The following is a 25,213-nucleotide window of genomic DNA, read 5'->3' as shown; positions in this document are numbered from 1 at the left end:
TTTAGAATATCTAGTTAAACCATTAAGAGAAGAAAATGCATTCCCAGAATGAACTGATTTCTAGGAAGTGGTTACCAGCCCTCCCGCCCCCCCCCCCCCGCCAAAATAGTCCTTCTAGGTTGTTAAAGGCAAAAATAAAACAAAACAAAACACAATTACGAAGGGTTTGGCTAATACCTGGTGGTGGGATTTAAGAAAAATGACCTGGGGAGGATGGCGGACGGGAGGATCTTCTGTCTGAGAGGTCATGACTGTCCTCCACACGGAACCGAAGGGCACAGGGCTTGAATTGGGGATCCTTAAATACGATCCGTATCAGTATAATGAGGAATTATGACAGGCCCTGAGAAAAAGAAGAAAGAAGATCTTTTATAAAAACAGTCTGGAGTTTTGACCATTTTATCCCCCAAGGTCAAATCCTGACCCAATGGCAAAGAGCCATCTGAACTCAATGGTGGACAAGTTAACCTTCCATATACACACTCCATTTTCACGGACTAACAGAGCATTCCCGTGTGTTTGGATTACACAGGAATGTGCACACCTTCCTGTCAACACTGCCATTTCAGGTTTTGCAGATGGCACAGAACCAGAGTGCTCCCTGGTTTTCAGATTCTATGCACTGATTGCTGGTTGAGAGTGTGAGTGTCACAAAATTGGTGGAAATCTCATCCTAACCGGAAAAATTGAACATTTATGTGCCCCACACCCCAATAATTGCCCATCTAGGTCCTCCCTTCAGGCCAGCACCTCCCCGTGCTTGCACATGGATCATCTGAGGATCCGATGAAAATGCAGGTCTGGAGCGGCACCTGAGATTCTGTGTTTTGAAGTAGGTCCCACGTGATGTTGACGCTGCAAGATCCCAGGACCACACTTTGAGCAGTGAGGCCCTGGGGGTGATGGTTTGAACCTTGCCTGCACATAAGAGTTACTGGGGAACTTTTAATAGTTCCGATACGCAGGCTGCCCTCCAGCAGAGTTAAGTTAGAGTCTTCCGGGATGAGACCAGGTTCAACGCTCCCCTCTCCCGGTGATTCCAGTGTAGAGCCAGGGCTGTGGGCCAATGCAGATGCCTTCACATGTACCCAGGGAGGTGGACACTCAGATATTCACTGGTCAGTAAATTGGGTCTATGCATGTGAGGGGGCCCAAAAGCTGCTTACCTGATTGAATACCCCTACGTGGATTAACTTGGACACATCTTGAAGATACAGTGGTGGGTGCCAAAAGCGAATCAGATATCATTCATGTTAAGTTTAAAAACACAAACAGTACATATAGTTGATATGGCATCAGTATTCAAATATACATAGGGATGATGTGTGCATCAAGTTCAGATGGTGGTTGCTTCTGGAGTGTTCAGGAGGGGGAAGCGAAGGGGTGACTTCCATTGGATTTGAAGTAATTTCTTTCAATTAAAAAAGATATGAAACATTAGTGTGTGAAATGGGGGGAGGGGAGACGGAAAGAGAGAAGGAAAAAGGAAGGAAGGGAGGAAGGCAGGGAGGGAAGAGGTGAGAACTCTGGTGGTGTGACTCTCTGGCTGTTTCTCACTGTTACTGCCATTTCCTTTTGTAGACTTGAAATCTCTTCCAACGTGTCCCACGCTTGAGTAGCCCGAAACATCAGTAAGACCAAACAAGGTTCTAGAGCTGTTAGCTACAAAGTGGTTTGAAAGGATGACTTATCCTTACACCGGATTCTCACTCATTATGATCAGAACATCTCGGCATGCCTGACCTCTAAGGGCCTGTCCAGAGAACCAAGGTCAAGGTTCTCCTTTTACATGTAAAACAGATACAGAAAGGAGAAGCAGTCTCCAGGGGTTGCAGCAAGTTGAGAGACCCTAGGATTCGAACTCTGGGCTCCTGCTCTCTGCCTGGGTGTCTTCCATCTGCCAGTATTTGGGGGCCCTAAATATCCCTCCACCTGGGGTGTCCATGTGGGACAGTCCCAGTTGTATATCCATCGGGGATTGCCTGCTCCGTCTCCCCAGGGCCGTGCCCTCTGGGATCCCACCCAGGTCCCCTCCCATTAGTGGCAGCAGAGCACAATGATATTGCCAGCATGCTGTAGGGTGTGAAAGTCCACCAGCCCATCCCCTACCCTGCAGGTGCCAGGTAGGTGCAAAACCAAATTCTCTGAGGGAAAAGCAAGGAACTGACAGCTCTCTCTTAGAAATACTAGCTCACTGGAGGTGCTGGGGTTTGGGTTTACCTATACTTTTATTTCCAATTTTGTGGTCAGTATTTTTCAGTATTATGTACAAATACGTGTTTTGTGTGATGGTAATTAACACCTTCCTGATCTGTGTCTTGAACTTTTTTATTTTCATATAAAGATGCCCGTAGTTTAATAAGGAAAGAAAGTTGCCATTTTTTAAAAAAAATTTAAATCAATAAATAAAAGTGAAAGTAAGTGAAAAAGATGAATGATTAAAAAAAAAAAACAAAAATCATCCCCACATTGAACTTTAGATTTTCTAAGCAACCGGAGGGCAATGGTGTGAATGATCCTAGACTTCCAGAACAATTCCCTTTAAAGGCAATGATCTCTGCGTGTGAGTCAGTTGGAGTTTTTTTTTTTTTTTTCGTCTTTCCCCCAAGACACCTCCTTTTGACAGGTCACTGAGTCAGGCTGGAGGCTGTTCTTCTGGGACAGCAGGAAAAGGGGTCGCTCTGGAAAGCTGCACTGCTGGGATCCCACCCGGGAGGTGGCTCTGCCCTGGAAATGTTTCTTCGGGAGTTGATCGATTATGTTCCATTCCCTTCCAGATCCTACGCTGTGGAGTACAGACCATGTCCGGCAGTGGCTGGAGTGGGCAGTGAAAGAATACGGCCTTCCGGACGTCGACGTCTTGCTGTTCCAGAACATCGACGGGAAGGAACTGTGCAAGATGACCAAGGACGACTTCCAGAGGCTCACCCCAAGCTACAACGCTGACATCCTTCTCTCGCACCTGCACTACCTCAGAGAGAGTAAGATGGTCCCTGCTCGGGGCAGAGATCACTGTCGTGCTGGTCCTGGCTAGCCTGAGTTGAGAGCGTTCACAACAGTCTGTGGACAGCTTCTTCCTGCCCTCCATTCTCATTTAGGGTCTGAGAGAACCAGTGGTTTACCAGGCCAGGATGTAGGTGAACATGATGAGAAGCAGCCAGTGCTTCTCCCAGAAGCCAAAATGTCACGTTAGCCTTCAGCTGCCTCTGGCAGGGTCACCTCCACCGAGCAGATCACACGGCAAAGGGAACCAAAGCTTTATCTGGTCACACATGACTGAGTCTCCATGGTGCCCCAAACTGAGAAAGAAACGGATGGAAAGGCTCTTACCAGATGGGAATTATGAGGTTTATCCTCCCTAACGCTAAACCAAGCCCCCTCCAGATCCCACCTGCACACGAAAGGAGGAAAGTTTCCATTTGGGATCATGGATGTGGCTTCACCTGACAGAATGGGAATGGCATATTGGCGATCAGGGGCATGAATTCACCAAGTTTGCTGCATGCTTTAATTTGTCAGACGTCAAGCATGGTTAGCAGGGGACAGAAGTAGAGGGGCGGTGTGAACTCTGGTGTAAACGCTTTGCCTGGCATCCCGATCACTCACTCCCTGAATTAAACATGGGCCCACCTAGGGTTTAACACGCTAACGAGCAGCAGGGCCATGGAGAGATTTCCAAGCAGCCCAGGATACCAGGGTGGGAGTGGGGAGGTGTTTTTCTTCCTTCTTTCTTCTTTTTTTTAAAGGAAGGTAATTCTCTCGCTCTCTCTCTCTCTTTTTTTTTTTTTTTCATTTTGATGTCCCTTCTGTTTTGTTTTGTAGCGCCTCTTCCACATTTGACTTCAGATGATGTTGATAAAGCCTTACAAAACTCTCCACGGTTAATGCATGCTAGAAACACAGGTAATGCTGGCCCTGCCCCTTGCCCACTGGACAAATGCAGGGTCTTGCCCACAGGTTGCATGCTTTAAAGGTGGCACGCGGGATGGGCAGCGCATCAGGAAGGCAGAACGGAGAGAGGATGATTGAGGGGTTCCGCACATGCGGGAGGCTCTTGCGGGAGGTACCAGAGCCTACAGGCAGGGGGCGCCCTTTGGTTTCCAAGCACTGCCCACTCCCTTTGACAATCAAAGGACTTTTTTAACCCGGTGATGTGCAGAATTAGCCTTTAGCCATAGCCTTAGCTCATGTTTGCTGGATTATAATCTGCTGCTATTAGTCCCCAAATACGCGCTGTGCTGACTGTAGAAATTAAAAGCATGTTCGATGAAAAGGGGCCCTTAGTATTCCTTTTTTTTTTTTTTTTCATTTTCATTCTTAAAGGAGTGTGTATTAGGACAAGCAGGAGTTTTATTTTTCCCTTTTAGAAAACGTTTTAGGACATTTGACTTGTCTTGACTTTAGTCTTCTTGCACAGACTTTGGACATTGGCAAAAGGCAGTAGAAAGGAATGCTCGTTCGTTACTTTATGTGAGCTTTTGTTGAAAGGGAAGCTGTGTTATAATTTTGGAGGATATGAAATTAGTGGCTAACCCAATCCCTGCTATTCTGTCTCTAACCACAGATTCTGCATTCTCTTTATGTATTGCCTGAGCCTAGTAGAGTTTAACAGGATCCTTCGTCCCCGCTAACCTCCCCCCTGCCCCCCCCATAGTAGAAGCTGGCTTTCTGCGGACGAATGTGCTCCTGGCTGGCCTCCGTTGTCTCCCTCCTGATAGAGACCATCATAGAAGCATGGCCACAGGCTGCTCACCCCACTGTATCAGCCTGCGGGGACCCTCTGCCACCACCCAGGCTAGGGGAAAAACCTTCGTGTTCTGGCAAGGTGTGGGTAACCCGCTTATAAGCCAAGAAGCCTCACATGGAAGCACAGTCGTGTTCCAGCCATTTGCCAGTTTACTTTAAAATGTGTCATGTGAGTGAGTCCAGGTCTGAGTGTTACAATGAAATTGCTGCTTAATCTTGGTCCTCAATATTCAGAACGTTGTGTTTTAATGTAAAGTAAGAAAAAAATGCTTCGAGTCAGTCATGTACTTTTTCAGCGTAGATTACACACATCAGCCTATTAATGACCTTGTGGCCAGAAATAACAAATAACTTAGACAAAGTAATTTCCTTCTCTTAGGAAACACCTTTGAGCTATACACATTTTCTGATAATTTCACAGTTGTTTTAAAAAAATGTATAACACCGAGGGGAAAGTTTCAAGAAAGCTCTGTTTTCCTTACTTTCGTGACTGTGGAACATTGAACAATTGAAGAAAAGGACGACCAATTCCAAATGGACCTAACTGCAGAAAGGGAATTTTTTTCTGCTAACGACAGGGGCGTTGATTGAGAGAGACCGGGAAACATGCATTTGAATAGAGATGTGGAATAATTTTTAATAAGATCCATATAGTCTTTGGCAACATATTTGTAATCCTTTGGTACGACTTTCCAAGGGCTCTCTCAAATGTTTTATGGATTTTTATGCAATTTAAAAATGAAAATCGCACCATAGGATTTTTTTTTTTAATAAAATGAGATTGCTGGAAGGGAGATGGACACACAGATGGGCTTCAGCAAGAAGCTGTAAGATCAAAACACAAGACACTTTATCACGAACGGGGCACAGGACAGTTTGCCATCCACTTCCGTAGTCAGAATCAATTTCTGTCCCTTGTGCCTGTCCATCCCTTCCTCCCCAAAGTCTGGAGCAGCAGGCTCAAGGGGGGGTGCCTCCCTTTGGTGTCACAGGGCAAAGTAGATTTGGCACTGTTGCTGAGATCAACCACCACAACAACAGACCTTCACATGTTTTGTCTTTCCTTTTGTCTGCAGGGGGTGCAGCTTTTATATTCCCAAATACTTCAGTATATCCTGAAGCTACGCAAAGAATTACAACTAGGCCAGGTACGAAAACCCCCCTGTGTGATCTGTTCCTTGAGAGACATCCCAGGATGTCCCGTGAGATCCGTGACTTAAGTCACGTGAGTCAGAGGGAGAGGATCCTCGGTCTTGAAGGGAGTCCTGAGCAGTCTCATTCTGCTTCTGTGGATTGGGAGCCAAAATTCGGTCAGACCATTTCATTCAAAGATCACACTAAAGGTCCCTGACTGCAGAATTCAAAGCAGACCAGCCCCTTAATGAGCTGCTTTAAAAGACAGATGGGCAAGAATGGGCCCCGGATGCCTGGCAATAAGGAATCCGTCTGCTTTCGAGGTCATGGAAGGACTTACACGAGGAATCCCCTTAGCGCTAGGGACGGACTCCCAGCAGGTCATAAGAGCCAGTCCTTCAGGGCAGAAGCATGTGGTAGATAAAATGTACAATAGACTCTTACCTTATGTCTTTCCTGAGGATTTCTCTAGGTAATTGATTTACGTATCATTCATGAAAAAATAAATATTATCCAGGGCTTATTAGTGACAAGCACAATGTTACATCCTGGGAGCATGAGGATGAGCCAGACTTCAGAGAGCATCCTGTCTTCAGAGAGCTGGCTCTTCATTCCACAGATGTCCAGGGAGTCCCTCCTGCGTGCCAGCCACGGAGGTACAAAGGACCCAGCTCATGGGAGCACATGTGCACTTGGCCCAAAGGTCTCGATGTTTCGGTAGAGCCACCTAGAGCTGGATCTAGACTCACGCACATAAGTATTTAACCTGTTTTCTCCATATCCGTTCGTGGATCTGAGACTCATGTCTTCCTAGACACAAGTTGTCGCCCTTTGACCTCTGGCTCACGTCCAGGCTACACAAGACTCATTTTGAACTCGTCCAGGGCGCTAAGCTTGGCACCACTGTTTCTTTGCAGTGAGAAAGACTGGGGACCAGTGAGCTAAATAGCATGAGCGGGGAAGCTTCTCAGAATTGCTCCCACTCTGACATTACCCTGTTACCGCCTTGGTACCTTCAGGCTGGTGATTATCCTCTTCTCCAACGTTGGAGGAAGGGTTTGCTGCCCTGCTCCTGGGGAACATGATGGAAAGGCTTAGCCAAAGTGCTTACTTACCTCTGTCCTGTTAGAGACTTTCCAGGCCATTTAACTGGGGACAAGACCCAGGGTCTAGAGTGAGCTAGACCACGAAGAACCCCACCATTTACCTCTAATAAATGAATCCTTGGGAAAACAAACAGAAGTGTAGGAAAATCACAAAGGTTTTGTGAGCATTTAAAAAATATTTCCATCCATACTTAAAAAAAAAAGCACTATCTAAAATGGGGGTCCAGGGCTTGTTTGCTTGCTTGCTTGTTTGTGTGTTTGAAGCTACTCATGGGTACCCCTGACTGAGCTGTAAAATCCAGGGATCATGAGCTAGTGTTGGAGTTTTGTCAAAAGATCACAACATTGGCCAAATCCATTTGGGCTGTACCCAATGGTCAGACCAGCTAGCTGGTTGCTTGTTGCTACATAGGACAGTGAATCCCGGAACGACTTCTTTTTCATATTTTAGGATATAGTAGATTTGGAAGATACGGTCTCCCAGGTGTATGGAGAGGGAGAGCTGGGAGGTGATGTCTGGGACACCCCTCTGTGCTTCGGCCCTAGGAAAGACAGGTGGCCAAGTCAGATGCACCTTGCATAGCTCTGATAAGACCTTCCTTGGGGCCATCATCTGTGTGTGACCTGGAAGATATCACACCTCCATATCTCCATACCAGTAAAGTATGTTTCTGAGACTCAGTTTGTATCAAAAATACCTATTTTGATAACTGCTACTGTGATTGTCAAGGGGGATACACACAATTTGGGATATGAGCTATAAAGACTTTGAATCAGACCAAACAAGCCAGAACTATTTGCTGACAGCCAGATTCAGGGGTTTGACCTTGGAGAAGAGAGTTACTGCTCTACTTAGGTGGAGGCAGGGATTGACCTTGAAGGAATGCACACATGGACATTTCACTGCTTTGTTCATACCTCTCCCTTCTCTTCCCAGGCTTGCTCCTATTTGCTTTGTTCATTCAAAATACACCCTCCTTTCATGATCCCATTGTTGAGTTAGCATTTAGATCCGTCTCTTCCCTACTCTTATAATGCATTAGCACATCGGCATATCATTTTACATTTTGTTTTTCATGGTCATGGTTTTAGGATGTCTCATGCGTTTTTTGGGTTGTGTCACATTAGAACTACTAGAAGCTCTTTCTCCATCTCTTCTGTAAGTATCCTTCTTCCTTGCTGAACACATGCCTTTTGGAGCCATGGCCCTTTGAGGTCTCAGGTGACATGAAAGAGACAGGTCTGACTCATCGAAACTTGCATGCTGGTCTTTGACCTCGTGATGTACCACCCCGCCTGGCATCCTAGGGGCAGTTTATAGGAAAGCTCTGGTGTATGCCAACGGGGACATTCTGAAATCCTGTCTCTCCTCCTCCATCAGCATGCAATCCACGGATCATGACACACATCTAGAATGTTCTCAAAAGAGACTGGAGGGTTGAGCCAGAAAATGTAGGCTTGGCTTTCGCTTTGCAGCTGGTGCTCTTCAGGGCTTTCTCAGAATCTTAAGCAAGTCCCCCGTTGGAGTTCACAACTTGGTGACACTGTCACCAATTGAGCACTAAGGCAATGCAGCTAAGGCACGTTCTCCTCCGTCAGGTGCTATGTAAAGCTATATCCCAGCTCATGGCTAAAAACGCACTCTTTGCTTCCCACCCCCCACCCCCCAAACCCCCCACACCCTGGCTAGACTCACCACAGTGATCTGCACAGCTAGGAGACAAAGGAATGCAAGATGTTCCCAGATTTCTACGTCTTTGATAGAGGATTTTAGAAGCCTGGAGGAAGGTCTGGAGGAAAACAAGGGAGAGTGACTTAATCACGTTAGGGTTAACTCCAGAACTTCTTTCCACTGAGTAAGGGTTTATCGGTTGGTCCTAAGCAATAGCTCTCAGTCTTTCTGTCTTTGCATCAGCATCCAGGTTCACTGACAGCAGGCAGATCTCATCCTCCCTACCCCACCCCACCCCGCCCAGACCAGCCAGGGCCCTTCAGCTCAGCTTTGCAAACGTGGTGCGGATCCTGCAGAATGAGGATGAGCTCTCCTGTGGTCTAAGTTCTGGTCCATTAAAAAATAAAGTGGGCAGGTAGACATCCTGAGGGCTAGAGGATGTTGGTCTTTAAGCTTGATGAAACCAGAATACAAAACTTGGTGGACTTAACCCTGCAGGAAGGAGAATAGAATATATATGTTGTCTTGATTCACTGATGCCCGGGGAAGGGAGTGAGTCGGGGGGAGGAGTCTCATACAAAAACAGGAACCAATCCCAGCTCCCAGGAGATAAATCAAGGTGCTAGTGTGGAGGGACCCCACACTAGTCAAACTCCTTATTTTCAGTATCGTGCTTCTTGATCTGGATCATGGCATAAAACACACTTCTGTGGTAACCCTAAGCTGCCCCTGAATGCCTTTTATGAATTTTGGTTTCTAAACACACAGCCTGTTACAGAAGAAATAGCAGACCCAGTGCCAGAAAGCAGTTTTTCTCTGACACGGGACCTTCTGCCAAGTGTATGAGTTAATTACCTCAAAGATCACAGTTCAAGAGAGATGGAGAGTGTGTTGAACTGACTGCCAAAAATGAAATGTAAAATCTGTTCTTAGTAGAAGTTCTGTGTCCTACTGTTAGTAAGGGACACATAGGAAATGTGCACGGAGTCAAAGTTTCTCAAGCAGCCCAGGAGGAGAGCTGCCCAGCGCTAGCCATGCTGCGGGGTGCTGTGGTTGGAGGGGGCCCCGCCGTGGCCTCCTGTCCCGGTGTGGCTTCATTCAGTCTTGCCCAGTGTCCCCTCCCACAGGAGGGAGGCTCAGTGCCCACAGCGCGTGAGCGGTAGCTGATAAGGAAGCATTGGACCAGAATTTCATGAACAAAAACAAAAGCCTACTTATCTTCCATGGCAATATGTTTATGAACATGTTAATCATCGTTCATATAAACATCTCAAATTCTTGGCTAAAAATCAGACTTGGTGTTGTTTAGGTCCTGACTTATTTTCAAGGGAGGATGGAACATGGTTATACATCCTAAGAAGGATTTATGAATAAAGGGTTTCAAAATATTTTTCTCTTAGTAGTTGGGTGTTTTTTTCCAGTCACATTTCATGAGCAATACTTTTATGTTTAAAGTGGGAGTGGACCAACCTGCTGACATTTGCTGTTCATTCTGTTAGCATTCTCTCTGGTAAAAAGGACCCAAATTAGAGCTCTCTGCACACTTTTATTCATTTGCACTGACATGCTCAGGTAGTAGTTCTGAGATCGTTATCTGTAGGAACCCAGATTCCTGCCTAGAAATAAGTACTGGAAATTGTCTAGAACAGGGTTGCTCAAACACGGTTCAGTGTGTTCCCAGGTCACCTGGGATCTGGTCAAAATGCAGATTCTGATTCAGTAGCTCTGGACTGACATTCTGCCTTTCTCACAAGCTCCCTGATGTTGCTAATATTGCTGGTCTGCGGACCACACTTAGAGATCTAGGATCTAGAACATAGTTCAGTAGTGACTTGCTTTTTCATTCAGTCAACCGAAGCCCCTTGTCAAGATGTGCCTGTTGGCTCCTGAGTTCGGCTAGATGCTGTTATATTAGTCTTGGTAGTCCAGTTTTCCTTCTGAGACAATTTTCAAACTGAAACTCTGGCTGACCATTTTTTTTTTTTTTAAGACAAAATGCGACTAGATGAGTATCCACGTGCAAAGGGCTGCCAGAGACTTAAGTTGAAATTCAGTTGTAAATTGATAGCGGCTGCAGATTTAATTCCCATGTGCAACCCCAGCACCAGAAAAGTGAGACTCTGAGGAGCTGAGTGGGAAAAGGCTTATGGTCCAAACTGCAAAAATGCCAGTGGAGAAGGAGGGGTGAGCAATAGCAGAGTTTAAAAAGAAAAATTATCTTACTCAACCAAAGCTATAGAGGGTAGGATTTCAGAGACCACACTGATCGAGATGCCTGTAGCCAAACAGACCAAATAAATTAAGGCAACTCTGGGTTGAATTTCACGTTGCATTTCAGTGGTATTCTCTTTGGGATCCGAAAATAGGAAGAGATGCATCTTGAGCAATGTAGTCAAACTTTTTGAAGATTGATCCACCAGATTACCAGTCTAAAACAGGGTCAAATCATCTGTTTAAAGAGAGGTTTCAGACTCATTGTGTTGCCCTGCACTTTGAGTGAGATTTTATAGCGATTTCCAGGTGTGCTGAAGTATCTGCCTGTGGCTTTCAGTTGGCTCAGAATTACACATGGCATTGAAGTGAGTCCCCATCAATCCAAGAAGACATAGTTTTGAAGTGGATCTGTGATGAGATTTCGTGTAGAAATCACTTTATGTATGCACAGTTAGTAAGAATATGCATGGTAATGTTCTGGAGTATATTTTCGGAAGAACCTTGAAATGACTTAGAGTCTTCATAATCGTTAAAAGAACTTGCGTTGAGGATGCAGAAGTATAGTTAAGTTTGTATTGCGAAGTGCAATGATGATTTACAAGACAAATGATAATGCATTGCAAATACAAGGAAATCATTGGCATATGCTTCAGCACTTTAAAAAAAATTTTTTATTTATTTGTTTGAGAGAGAGAGAGAGTGCACCAGCAGGGTGAGGGGCAGACCGAGAAGTAGACTCCCCACTGAGCAGGGAGCCCAATGCGGGGCTCGATCCCAGGACCCCAAGATGATGACCTGAGCCGAAGGCAGATGCTTAACCAACTGAGCCACCCAGGCGCCCCTGTGCTTCAGCTCCTAGGCTCATTGTTAACATGTTGCATGGGCAATATTATTTCAATCTTGAGATTGATTTCCTGCAGTTCTTCTAGAGAAATTCTAAATTCATTTGGAGAAAAACAAAGTAGATACTTACATAGAAAAAGAACTGGACACTTAAGACCGATTTAATATAACTGGGTGAGATTATAAAGAGAAAATGAGGGGTCACCAAGAGAGGCAGCTGGCCAGTAAGGGGATAAGATGGCCATGCTCGTTTCCAAGGAAGAAAAAGAGAAAGGAACTTAAGTGTCATTTGGTGAATTTAGGGGCAGACCTCGAGCAAGGATTGGTGGACTTAACCAAATTTGTGAGCACTGCTCTGGATGAGTCATGAAGGTAACAAAGGGATGAATTTAGGTCAGTCGCAGGTAGAAGCGGGTCAAAGTAGATCGTGAGAAACTCTTAATATGGTCTTGACCTGTGATTGTAGGAAGTTTCTATGGAAGACTCACCAAACTCTGCAAGAATCTGTCAGTGAGAGTTGTTAGCTCAATGGGTGAAAATGTTAGATCCATAGAATAAACAAAACGATAATTTCTAAGTAAAACCCAAATCTAATGGAATACAGGTTGGGTATTTCTTTGGATTACTGGATTTCCACCCACAATAGTTATTCTAATAAACACAAAAATTACAACAATCACAAAAAACAGAGATTATATCTATTATAAAATTACATTATTGATCTTTCAGTTGATTCATTTGTCTTTGCAGATTTACCTTATGACCCACCCAGGAGATCAGCCTGGACTAGTCACGGCCACCCCACCCCCCAGTCGAAAGGTATAGTGTTGGCCCAGCTGCTTGAATCTGCATGTCACAAGGCAGTAGATAACTATTTTGGAACACATAACAATTTCTACAGCGAATCTATGCTTTTTCAATGCATGAAGTGTTTGTTCCATTGGCAACAAAGTGCAACTGATCTTTAAAGGCAATGATTCTTTCTCTCCTGGGGTTATACCTACTTCCATACTTCCATAACAAAAAAAAAAAACAAATGATGTAATGTATTTCAACAAGGACAAAGGCAAGTCTCAAGAGATGTCTGGGCACGGATTAAATACTGGGTGATTTCCTAATCTTGGCCATGTTTAAAAGTATCCGTAGCTTTATTTTATTTTCCTGGTGATTTCCCTTTTTCTGTTTCGTTTAGACTGTGATTCATTTTAATCTGTATCTCAAATTCTTTTTTTTTTTTTTTAGTTTTGGAAACAGCGCCCTATAAATTTTTAAAATAGTTTAAAGTGCCCTCTTTTTTTTGCTACAATGTCTACATTTGGTTTCATTAGAAAGGCACTTCTCTTGCCATTAAATGCAGCTTAGTATAAGAGTAAGACTACTATGTTAATAACTAAGATAATCGATGGGATGGTAGTATACAGCATCAAAGACTAATGGTCAAATAGAAGTTACAGCTAACTCTGTCTTTTGCTTTTGGATTTTCAGCTGCTCAACCGTCTCCTTCCGCAGTGCCCAAAACCGAAGACCAGCGTCCTCAGCTAGGTATGTTTGAGGGAACATCTTGCTGGCCATCAAAAAAGAAGTAGATTTAGCAGCGTATTTCTGAAAATGTGTCACTTCCTAAATGAAATAAATGTGATTTTGTCTTCTTTATCATGGCTCCATGTATAAAATGTGGACCAAATCATCAGTCTTTTCAATAGGGATAGCTCGAGATTTTGCCAAAACATTTCTGAAATCTATGCAGTAAATATGGAGAAAGCACTCTGTTGCACGCAGGCTGCTTCTTTTTGACAGATGAGTTTTCCTTTCACCTTCAAGCCATGTTCAGTGTGTCGGCGTCTTGCCAGGTCCGATGTGGAGTGCAGTGGAGGGTGGAGATTGCCAGTGTGCTGAGAGACACAGCCCACATGGCACCGGGGCCAAGAGGGGACATACCACGTTTGCCCAGTTTCTGTCCAGGGATGGAGAGAGCTGGGTGTCGGGAACCCCGAGCCAAATCTGCACTTGGCCACCAGCTAAGAGGCCTTTAGCAAGAAACTTCACTCAGATTCCATGTGACATCTTATTCAGTACAGGAAGTGGTGCTAGGTGACTTTGGTATGGGGGTACCTTCAAGCCTGAAATCTGGAAACACAAGTGGGTGAGCATTATGCCTCCAGCGACCTCATACCAAATCATGACGAGGTCTTTGGGATTTGACTTCTTTTCTTTTTGCTGTAGATCCTTATCAGATTCTTGGACCAACAAGTAGCCGCCTTGCAAACCCAGGTGAGATCATGCTGGTGATTTTGCTCCTAACAAAGTTACCCTTTTTGGCCATGGCTGTTTTGTAAGTTTAACTTGTATCGGTGAGAAATCCCTTCAACTGAACAAAGTTGAGTTTAGATCTCATTGGATTATTTGCCTAAATGGAAAAAAAAAATGGGTCATATTATGAATTAAGACTTTAGCTTCAGCAAAGAGCAGTATCAGCTAATCTAAGCTGTATCAGTTCCCTTGGGGGCTTCGACCACAGACGTTTATTGTCTCAGTCTGGAGGCCAGAAGTCCAAAGACAAAGTGTTAAGTGTCAGGCAAGGTTGGTTCCTTCCGAGGGCTGTGAAGGATGGATCTGTTCCAGACCTCTCTCCTTGGCTTGTAGATGGCTGTCTTCTCCCTGTGTCTCTTTACCTGTCTTCTCTGTGTGTGTGTGTCTGTGTCCAAATTTCCTTTTATAAGGACACTAGTCATATTGGATTAGAACCTACCCTGACTTTACTTTCACTTAATCACCTCTGTAAAGACCCTATTGCCAAATAAGGTCACATTCTGAGATCCTGGAGGTTAGGATTCCAACACAGGCATTTTGGGGAGACACAGGTGAACCCATCACACAAGCCGATTAAATAATATCTTGAAAAGGAGAACCTTAATTTCCACCATAAGGCTTCAGATCCAGGATCATCGTCAATGAACGGTCTATTTTTGAACTTGGAGGCTAGAAGAAAGTGCACGTTCTTAACTGGCCCCCTCGTGACCTGTCCCTTGCCAAGGATCGTCACTTGTCATCACATTGCATTGCCCACCAAACGGTTTGATTTGTTTGTATACCGATCAGAATCAGCTGTGTTGGCATCTGCCTCAGAAATTCACAGCATATGCTGCATATTCTCAACGGCACATTCAAACGCCAGGATGACACAGGCCTATTGCAAAGACAAGCTGGAATGTATATTTCCTAAACACTGAGGCCAAAGTCGGGCTGGAAAGGGAAAAGTCCAGATTCAATCAGCATGCATCCCAGCAAGGGAATCTGTATTTTGAGAACATGAAATATCTTCATTATTGGGTGTCTGCAGCGTTCACATTCAGTTTTAGGTAACGTTAACTAGTTCAGCAAATACCTTTTGGGCATCTGAGCAGTTAGAAGGGACTGTTCTGTTTCCTACTCTGCCCTGGAGACTGGACCAGGCGCTCGATAATTATTTGTTGAATAAATGAATGCAGGGAATAAGGAGACACCGTCCTTGACCCTCAGGGACCTTACATTCTGGTGGAGAAATGAACGCAGGTGGTTCCAACCCTGTCCACTGTTCATGGAGCCACAGGCTCTGTTCTCTTCAGCGAGCATCCAACTGGTGGCCAAGACTCCTGGGTCTCTGGGCCCCCTTCATCCCTGTGCTCGCTTATGAGTGCTCCAAAACTGTTCAAACAGAAATGATTCCCGTGTTTGGAGATGACTATTATCAGTCGTGCCTCAGGAAGATGACTCTGGCAGCGGCGTTCAGGATAGATTAGAGCAAAGAAAAGGAACAGAAGCAGAAGCACTCCGGGGGGCGCCTGGGTGGCTCAGTCGGTTGAGCGACTGCCTTCGGCTCAGGTCATGATCCCGGAGTCCCGGGATCGAGTCCCGCATCGGGCTCCCTGCTCGGCGGGGAGTCTGCTTCTCCCTCTAACCCTACCCCCTCTTGCGCTCTCTCTCTAATAAATAAATTTAAAAAAAAAAAAAAAGAAGAAGCACTCCGGGGACGTTAATACAATCACATGAAGTAACAAATAGCTCCCACCCTGTGTAATGCCTGGGCAAGCACTCATGTCCATGGTGCCGCCCCTTGACAGCCCCGGCTCGTCATTATCTTCCTCCTACAGAAGAGGAATCGGAGGTCCAGAGACATTAGGTAACTTTCCCTGGGTCACACAGCCAATAAGAAGGGAGGCTGGATTTGAGCCCTGACTCTCTGTCGCCAAAGTCCGGTTTTATTTTCTTGCGCTAAGCTGCCCCTGAGTAAGCATGAGGGAGGAGGGAGGGCTTGGAGAATGGAGGCGAAGAGAACAGAAAGGAAGGATTTCCATTTAGTTCAAGGAGTGTTCAGGCACTGGGAAAATGTCTCAGTCCATGGCAGGTCAGCAGCTTCGCACTGGGGGTGAAGACTGCACTTTGTATCGCAAAGACCGTCCGCCCTGGGCCTGGGGAAGGTGCCAACATCCCCACTCAGGGCTGGAGGGTAAAGATTTGTTCGACTCCGTTTATAACGAATTAGGCCTTCTCTCCGTCTCTCCTCGGGCCACATGTCAGTTGTGTTCATGTGGTCTTCTCGCCCCAAGCCCGGAATGTCTTTTATCTTCCTGTGAATGAGAATGCCTCTTCCTGTTTGATTCGGTTTCCCCATTCTCTGATAAATAAATCCGTCATCACTTAAAATTCCTGCCCTCGCTCTTTGTACAGTGCAAACTCGTCTTAATCATTTGAAGTGGAAAGTGACATCATAGTGTATACATGCACAGAACAATGATGGCATCTCAGTGTCCCCGAGCCAGATATGCATTCGATGTGCATTTGATGGGCCGTAGCTCCCCTGCTGAGAGCTGAGTCCCTGCACAATTATGTCATGGGTCACCTATAAGCCACGCAGCGGCTTTCTGTCCCATCAGAATGGCTGCACATTTAATGCGGCTTCTCTAACGGACTGAAAGTGCTTTCTCGGGTTATGTGCAGCGGCTCCTTTAATGCTAACTGGAGACTCTTTAATGGTGGGAGTGAAACGTGTCCAGCCTCACGCGCACCCAGAGACCCGTGTTGGCGATGCTTTGCCATTTGTTGGAGCTGGGAGTGTCCAGTCTCCCACTGGGAACCTCCCAAGCTCCAGGCCCAGGGAAGGGACACCCTGGAGAGGAGTCGGGAGGGTGGAGGTGTGTGCAGAAACCCGGGCCTGGAAGCAATGGTTTGTTCCGTGATTTGGCGTCCAAGCTTGGAGTCCGGGTTCCAACCCTTGCTGACCTTGAGCAGGATAAGTCACTCTACCTCTCTGGGCTCTGATTTCCTCACCTCTGCAATGGGCTGTCACATGATTGGGGGGGGTTAAAAAAACACATGTAAAGTGTTCAGGACGGTGCCCGGCGCATAGTAGGCTTTCAGTGGCCATCAGCCAGCCCTGAAATTACTGTTCGCAGTTCTTCACAGCCAACGGGCATGGGGTACACGGGATGGGGTCGGGGGGGCACTTGGCTTCCTATTGTCATCTTGTAGCTCTAGGCAAGGTGTGTGCCTCTCTTTAAACTCTGGTTTTCAGCTCAAACAAATCATGATTTTCAGTCCAAACCTTCATGCACCGAGTTCATCCTCATAGTGACCCAGCGAGATAGTACTATTACCTTCACCCCCATTTTACAGAGCGGGGCACTGAGGCACGGAGAGCTGGGTGAGCTGCCCAAGGTCCCGTATGTGCCAGCGCCAGGACTCAGCAGAGGCCGCGATGTTTCCAAAGTGGTGCTTCCAGCCACTGTACTGCTCTGCCCTCTCCCGAGTCCTGCCTGGAGCCACACGGAGCCCGGGGGCAAAGCTTTCCCCCTGGGACGCGCCTGCTGCCAGGAGCTTAACATGATGGAGGGGCCAGGCTGTGTGCACGGGTTTCTCTGCAGCGTGCCTGGGTACGGTAGAACGTGGTCCCAAAGGGCTGACACTGTGGTGCTCATTGGACCGCTCTCTGCTTTCTTCACTGCTCTGCCCCTCTGTCAGGTGGCGGCCGAGGTGCCCTGCTCTGGGGACACCCGCCCCCCCAACTGGACCCACAGCTGCTGAGTCATTCCCAGCTCTGCTTTTCTCTGTGCTTTACAAGCCTTTTGGGTGTTTTGCCCTTTTCTGCTCAGTCGACCTTCTTTGCTACTGTTATTTCTCTTCTTTTCTTTTAATTGCATTAAGAGACCACTTTTCTTCTACAAATAAAAGGATTGCCTTCTATTTCAGGCTGCACCCCTCCCCCCTTTATCCCATTGGGCTCTCCTGTGGGTGGACAGCCAAGGTCTTTGTTTTTCCCAGTCCTGGCTTTTTGGTTAATTACCTTAGACAAAACCAGGGCAAAAGTCAGTAAGCCTTACTGATGTTTCAAAGCTGCTACCAAGATAGGTCTAGAAAACAGATGTGAAGGGTTTTCCGGAAGGAAGGTGATGGACCAGGGGGAGGTCGTGGGGCTGCTGGAGGGCAGATCCCAAATGTAAGAGCTTCTCTTTCACTTGTTGGCTTGGCCAGTGAGCAACCCAGACCCCTCTTAGGCTTCCTAAAGCTTAGGTATCCTTGTTTTGGATTCCCTGTTGTATGTTCTAAAATGCATCTTTATCGTGCAGTAAATGTTACTGTTTTTAATTGCTTTGAAATTTGTGGCCACAAGGATCTCAGTTAACATACCATTGGCCGAGTTCTCAGCAGCCATGGTGCAATCCTTGACAATTCTTGCACAGTGAGAAAACCTGCCCTAGACTGCGAATACAACAGATTTTGTTATGAATATTAAATTTAACAATGAATGAGATTGACGTCATGTTGCATTTTGTAACATTTACTTAAACAGGAATTGATTTTCCATTTTTTTTAAAGGTTTTATTTATTTATTTGACCGAGAGAGACACAGCGAGAGAAGGAACACAAGCAGGGGGAGTAGAGAGGGAGAAGCAAGCTTCCCGTGGAGCAGGGAGCCCGATGAGGGGCTCGATGCGGGGCTCGATCCCAGGACCCTGGGATCATGACCCAAGCGGAAGGCAGACGCTTAACAATTGAGCCACCCAGGCGCCCCTGATTTTCCGTTTTTGCTTCTGTGCTCGGATTTGGAAGCTGATGAATTTTGTTATAGATCTCTGATTCCCATAGACACTTGAAATACTCCGAGGCCTGAGCCCTGTGTCTTAAAGGCTGCTGGGTAAAATGGTCTGATAAGAAATTGCTCATCTTTGAATTTCCAGCCATGAATTTAGGTCCCTGACTTTCTAGTTCTTCAGGAGCAGGAGAGATAGGAACTTTTGTCCACTGGTTCTCTCTATACATGTTTACAAAGGAAATGGGCAAGGGACAGATTCTTAAGAGCAATGTGAAAGTTTGAATAAATGCCAAGTATTTTTCTGGCTATTTAGGAAGGTCTGTGTATTTATGCAAAATCTGTAGAATTAATTTCTCTGTGGGAGGAGATTGACAGTGAATATTTATTTTCGGACAACTCTATGTGTTTATATTGAAGCATACATTGGAATGTTAAGTAAAAAATCCATGTTTTTCCCTATTCCCAGGTCCGATATGGAATTTTTTTCAAGTAGTAATCCTTTGGTTACAATATATATACTAAAACCATATGGTTTTCTCATACCATTCTTCGTATTTTTTTAAATGCATATTAATGAGATGTTGGGGGCAATAGAACTTGATTGGGAACAGTTTGAATATGTGGTTCGGAAAAAGCATAGGCTTCCATTGAGATGAACGACAAGCTGTTAATATATTTCAAATGTGTTGCGAGACTGAAAATGATAATTTTCCAGAACACATTCAGAAAAGGCTGACCTTTCTCATGATGCTATTGTATGGATGAATTCGCAAACATATCCATTTCCATGTAGCCAGTGTGGAAACAGGGACTTACGAGTTAGACAGTTTATATAGGGAGCTAGGGAGGAGGGAGGATTTAGGAAAAAAACAAATTTATAATTGATTTTTACATGACATCAGTCCCCTGAAGGGTTGCCAGTTAAAGTTGCTTTAATCATTTTATCACATCTATTGATATTTACCGATCGTGTAATAAAAGTAATCTTTATGGTATAAGCCCGAGGTAATACTGTAGCTGGAGTTTGGGAGGAAAGACATGCCTCTTATTTGCTCGCAAAGCTTCTAAAATCTGTTCAGCACACCTTAGCTTCTCCCGGTGCTCAATACTGCTGTCGATATTTGCATGCTTCTCTCCTGTAGGGAGCCGTAAATCATCTTAAAGTAGTGTAACATGGTGGCTAGAATGATGTGCCTGGATTTTTCTCGGAATTTAATAAAACCTAAAAGCCACATCCACGCATCTCTAGTGCGATCAAAAAAATTCTGACTGTGCATCCCCAGCTAAATAAGATCTCAGACAAAGCTGGAGTCTCGTTGGTTCCCCAAAAATCCTTGCAGCCACACACCGTTCTTCTTCTGGAAACTCTTCTGAACACAATTGGCATTGCAAAGCAGGGGCAACACGTGGATTTCCGTTACGATGCAATTGCCTAAGTACTGGAAATAGGTGATCTGGTTTGAAAAAGAGCCAACTATTTTCTAAACTTCCTCATTCTGAGTGGGTTAATTCTGTTCTAGGAAAAGTTTTGACAGAATTGCTTTCTGGGTGCCAGCAAAATGTTATGTTAGAAATAACGGTGTTTACTTCCATTCTCTATGTTTTTCCATAAACTTTTAGAAGTTCATTTCCTAAATCTGACTTTTATTATTTTACTTGACCTTGCCAATATAAATGGTATTAAGTCATTATTGCCATCAACATAATGGCACTTTCTGCCTCACAAAAGAGGAAAAATAAACCCTTTCACCCCTGAAACACAAAGTGGACTTGGCTGGTCTTCTAAGGAAGTCAGAAATGGATGGGACCAACCTAAACTTGGCCCCATAGGAATTCTTAGCATTCCATAAAGGACTTGGATCTGTGGATCCGCCAGATAGTCACCGAGGATCCTCGCCTCGGGTCAGGTTCCCTAGACACAGAGCTTGGGGTAAGGATATACCTGTGCAAGTGATCAATGAAGTATATGTTTCTGGGAGAGAGGCGGTGACGAAGCAGAAAAGGGCAGGGGTCGAGCTCTGGGGGCTGGTGGCCTTAGCCGGAACCTTGCCATGGTCTGATCCTGCGAGGAGCTCCGGAGTAGGAACAGCATCACAGAATTGGCCCCTCCTTGGGGCAAGGAGATGAGCCTCTGGTCCACGGTGTCAGCCCCTCGGGCCGTGGGCTGCCTGGGGTGGATGAAGCAGCTCCTCTTCATCCAAGGGCAGTTTTCTGAAGAAGAGGGAGGGAAGCTGCAGGACGAGAGCTGCGGCCACTCCCAGTAGCTGAGGGATGGGTGCACGGGCCGGGTTAATGGGATTTGTGTGGAACACCACTAGCACCCACTTCTGTCACTGAAGAAACAAAGCCTGTTCTCATGGGTGTCCCGTTTCCTTTTCCCACCTCCCTAGGGAGTGGACAGATCCAGCTTTGGCAGTTTCTCCTGGAGCTCCTCTCAGATAGCTCAAACTCCAACTGCATCACCTGGGAAGGCACCAATGGGGAATTCAAGATGACTGATCCTGACGAGGTTGCCCGGCGCTGGGGAGAACGGAAAAGCAAACCCAATATGAACTACGATAAACTCAGCCGTGCCCTCCGTTACTACTATGACAAAAATATCATGACCAAAGTCCACGGGAAGCGCTATGCCTACAAGTTTGACTTCCACGGGATCGCCCAGGCCCTGCAGCCCCACCCTCCAGAATCATCTCTGTACAAGTACCCCTCGGACCTCCCTTACATGGGCTCCTATCACGCCCACCCACAGAAGATGAACTTTGTGGCCCCCCACCCTCCGGCCCTCCCTGTGACATCGTCCAGTTTTTTCGCCGCCCCAAACCCCTACTGGAATTCGCCAACTGGAAGTATATACCCCAACACTAGGCTTCCCGCCAGCCATATGCCTTCTCATCTGGGCACTTACTACTAGAGCCGGGAGGGAGGCCTTTCCCAACAGCATACGATCACCAAGAAATTGCTACAAACTCTATTGGAGAACATGAATCAAAAGTGCCTCAAGAGGAATGAAATCGCCTGACTGGCTCTAGGGGAAGGAATCCAGGGGAGAGATCCAAAGACTCTTAGTGGGAGGGAATTACTAAAGTATTACTACAGGAATAAAGAGGATGCTACAAATGTAATGGATATGGACATACCATGTAAAAGACATTGTAAGTAGAAGCATGACGTCACAAGGACAAAGTGCCAAAGAAAGTGTTCTTAAGAAGTGTCCAAACTTCTGAGGAGAGTTTGGGGTCCTGCTAATGCCAAGGGGGGAGGAGAATAAAGTGATAGTGGTAACGCAGTCTTGACCTAATGTACCATCGAAATGTCATTTTAAGGAAAACTACCTGTATTTAAAAATAGAAACATATCAAAAATAAAAAAAAAAAGAGAAAGAGAAGAGAGAGACTGCAGCCCATGGACCAACGGCCACATGGAACTCAGCAGCACTTGCTGTTTTTGGCTGAAGTCAGATTCTTTACATTGAGTGGAGAGCCACCGGCTCTCGCTAGCTGTGAAGACGACCCAAGGCTGCCAACTTACTCCTTGACAGTATTGTGGAACTGTGAACCCGGCGGGGCGGTGGGGCTGAGAACGTGTGCGGACAGTGAGCGTGTGGGTGTAGACAGAGGGCTGGAGTAGGTAGAAGAGGAGGGAGCACAGGAAGAGGAGGCCACGGGGCTGGGAGAGACCCTTGTCAAGCAGTAGAGACTGGACTTAGGACAGTGCGGAGACTTGGAGAAACGAGTGGAGGACACGTGTGGGTTAATCGGTCAGTGTTCTACCAAACGCAGTGTTAAGAAGAAGAGTACCGCGCAGCGGAGGAAGCGGGGGGGGGAGTAGTAGAATTCAGAAACAAAAATATGCATCTCTCTTTTTTTTTGTTTGTTTGTTTGTCAAAAGAAAATTTTAACTGGAATTGTCTGATATTTAAAAGAAACATTCGGGACCTCATCGTGAGGTGGGGGCTCTGGTCCCCACAGGGTCAGGTGAGAGGTAGCCTTCTTGGTAGCTGCCATCGAAACCACCTAGGCATTTGGGTTAAGCAGAGGCTCCGGTTTCCCTTCGAGTCGCGAACGCTGTGCGTTTGTCAGAATGAAGTATACAAGTCAATGTTTGTTTTTTTTTTTCTTTTTATATAATAATTATATAACTTATGCATTTATACACTACGAGTTGATCTCGGCCAGCCAAAGATACACGACAAAAGAGACAATCAATGATAGAATGTGGCCTTGAATTTTAACTCTGTATGCTTAATGTTTACAATATGAAGTTATTAGTTCTTAGGATGCAGAATGTATGTAATAAAACAAGCTTGGCCTAGCATGGCAAATCAGATTTATTCAGGAGTCTGCATTTGCACCTTTTTTTTTTTTTTTTTTTTTTAGCGACTAAAGTTGCCCAACAGAAATGTGTGCTGAGCTTTTGGGTTTTGTGCTAGAATTTTGTTTTGTCCAGGAACTCATGCAAGTGAGAGCCAAGCCAATGGGGTATTTGGTGTCCAAATGGCGCTGGCCTCTACAGGCCCTTCTTGCTCACTCTCTTATTCCTAGCTTCTTCTGGAGCAGAAGGACCAAAGGTTTCACACTGGAACCTCCGTATTTGTGCCCAGAACGGAAAGGGGCCTCTAAAGCCAAGGTTGTGACAAATTCCATATAAGCGCCTGGTCACAGAATCACCCTTAATTCCTGCTGTGATCATAATACATTTGTTGAACGGCAAACAAGCCTTAATGCAAACTCTATTCTTGTTGATGAATAAAGCGTCACGGAGAGCCACAATTTCTCACTCTAAAGAAACAAGGGACAGCTTCTAAATTTTCCATGTGCCTTCCCTTTCAGAGGACCTCGCCAGGTCTTCCCACACCAGGATGACCTGGGTGTCGTGGTTGGGGACTCGCCAGCCCTGAGCCTGACACGTCACCAGACACTGTGTCTATGATCTCAAGTCAATTTCCCTTGACATCTTTTCTCTTCTGTGCATCACAAACGCCTCCAACCTTGGCCAAGGTGAAGGCAGTTTGAGCGGTGGGATACAAAGCAAGTGAGAGACAGCGACACTGAACAACTTCTTAGCCTGAGTCAGTTTCTGAATTGGCCCATTTCATAGCTGTTTTGGGGCTTGTTTTGCACTTTGTAATCCTTTTGCTATGATTAAATCAAGTTGCCAAACCTCTGTGCTATGGATATTTTGGCAGTGGTCTTTAAAGTCAGTATGATCCGATTACCAAAGCTTCAGACACTCTGCATTACTTGGATTAAAAGAAGTCCAACCATCAGTCATCTTGCAGCAGCTTGGGAAGGGTCCATAAAGTGCCTGTATCTCCTTAGGGAGAAAAAAAAAAATAAAAGCATAAAAGTTGGCAGTTGGGGTGACCCAAACCTTTCTAATGGAAAAGATCAGTCATCTTTATTTTGGAATGCAAAGTCAAGGACACCTACATGCTGCATATAAATACGAGTTTACTGGGATAGTCACTCAATTCCACTCCTCCAAGATTATATCATGAGCAAAATAATAAAAATAAGACCTGATTACCATATTCAATTTTAGCAGATGTTTTCAGTTAGGTTCTCCAACACGCCCCTCCTCAACCCAGATTATTAGCAAGCTTTATGACAAGCGTGAGCCACTGAGATAATTTTGGATAACATGATAATGCTCTGTTCTCACAAATAAATAATGCTTAAATTACATCTCAGAATAACATTAGCTATGTGCTCCTGCCTTAATCTAACTCCAGAGCATTCTTCAGTTCATGTTCGTAATTGAATATGAACCTTTCCTGTCTCTGCTTCCCCCATCACTCGGTTTGCCCTCACGTACATTCCCTGTCCTTGCACAGTATCGCTTCTCCTGGCGAGAGATCTGTCCACTCTTGTCTTCAGTGGTCTTCGGGGCTTTGTCGTTAGTGGAATCCCTGCAATAGCTTTGTGGGCACTTTGTGGCATCCCTGCTCTTTTCACATCTCAGGCAAGACTTCATTTTTACTCCCAGTCTGATGCCTTTGACAAGTCTTGGAAGGTCCATGGTGAAGAAAGAAGTCTGTCAGGACTGATACGTTCAAGGAGTCGCTGCCCCTCCCAAGCACCTGTCTGTGTCTCTGCAGCACCTGTCACCTGGGAACAAGGGCCTGGAGGTGCCTTGCCTTGGATGGTGGGCGCAGCAGAGACTGCTGATGCTCTGGAGCTAGGAGCTGATAGCAAACAGGGAAAACACGGATGTCCCACAGGCCCCCAAATGGACCTTTACCTGTGGACACAACAAGACTTTATTTAAAGCCTGGGTTAATTGGTCTCTCATCACTCCACCTGAATACAAGTTCTGGGATGGCTACTCAGAGAAGAAAAAAACCACTTTGGACTACTCAAAGTTATAGCAATTTCTGTCCCTTCTCTATCTTAAACTTAGCTTTAAAAATGTGTTAAAATGTTTTTATAT

The 25,213-nt window shown here is 45.6% G+C and overlaps 1 protein-coding gene across 4 annotated transcripts; it reads left to right on the top strand.

Annotated features, from left to right (window-relative positions):
* Positions 1-2,743: 2,743 nt before the first annotated feature.
* ERG (ETS transcription factor ERG) lies at positions 2,744-23,954 on the top strand. 4 transcript variants are annotated; one of them, XM_006749220.3, is made up of 7 exons: positions 2,744-2,981; positions 3,823-3,903; positions 5,823-5,894; positions 12,466-12,534; positions 13,201-13,257; positions 13,939-13,986; positions 21,175-23,954. In XM_006749220.3, exons 1-7 carry the CDS (start codon positions 2,759-2,761, stop codon positions 21,693-21,695), a joined length of 1,071 nt encoding a protein of 356 aa, XP_006749283.2. In that variant the 5' UTR covers positions 2,744-2,758; the 3' UTR covers positions 21,696-23,954. The 4 variants fall into 4 exon arrangements, with proteins under 4 accessions (XP_006749283.2, XP_081656245.1, XP_081656239.1 ...); XM_081800119.1 differs by lacking the exon at positions 3,823-3,903; XM_081800113.1 differs by lacking the exon at positions 5,823-5,894.
* Positions 23,955-25,213: the final 1,259 nt, after the last annotated feature.

Source organism: Leptonychotes weddellii, chromosome 1, assembly GCF_054177405.1.
Source record: "Leptonychotes weddellii isolate Sample4059 chromosome 1, ASM5417740v2, whole genome shotgun sequence".
Classification (NCBI taxonomy): Eukaryota; Metazoa; Chordata; class Mammalia; order Carnivora; family Phocidae; genus Leptonychotes; species Leptonychotes weddellii.
The sequence above is the reverse complement of the archived record's forward strand: the minus strand, read 5'-3'. Positions and strand labels throughout refer to the sequence as shown.

Bases quoted from the DNA above. Each gene is read 5' to 3' on its own strand.
- ERG (XM_006749220.3), top strand. From the start codon at position 2,759: ATGTTCCATTCCCTTCCAGATCCTACGCTGTGGAGTACAGACCATGTC. The intron at 2,982-3,822 runs GTAAGATGGTCC...TTTGTTTTGTAG, and splicing joins CCTGCACTACCTCAGAGAGA to CGCCTCTTCCACATTTGACT. The intron at 3,904-5,822 runs GTAATGCTGGCC...TTTTGTCTGCAG, and splicing joins AATGCATGCTAGAAACACAG to GGGGTGCAGCTTTTATATTC.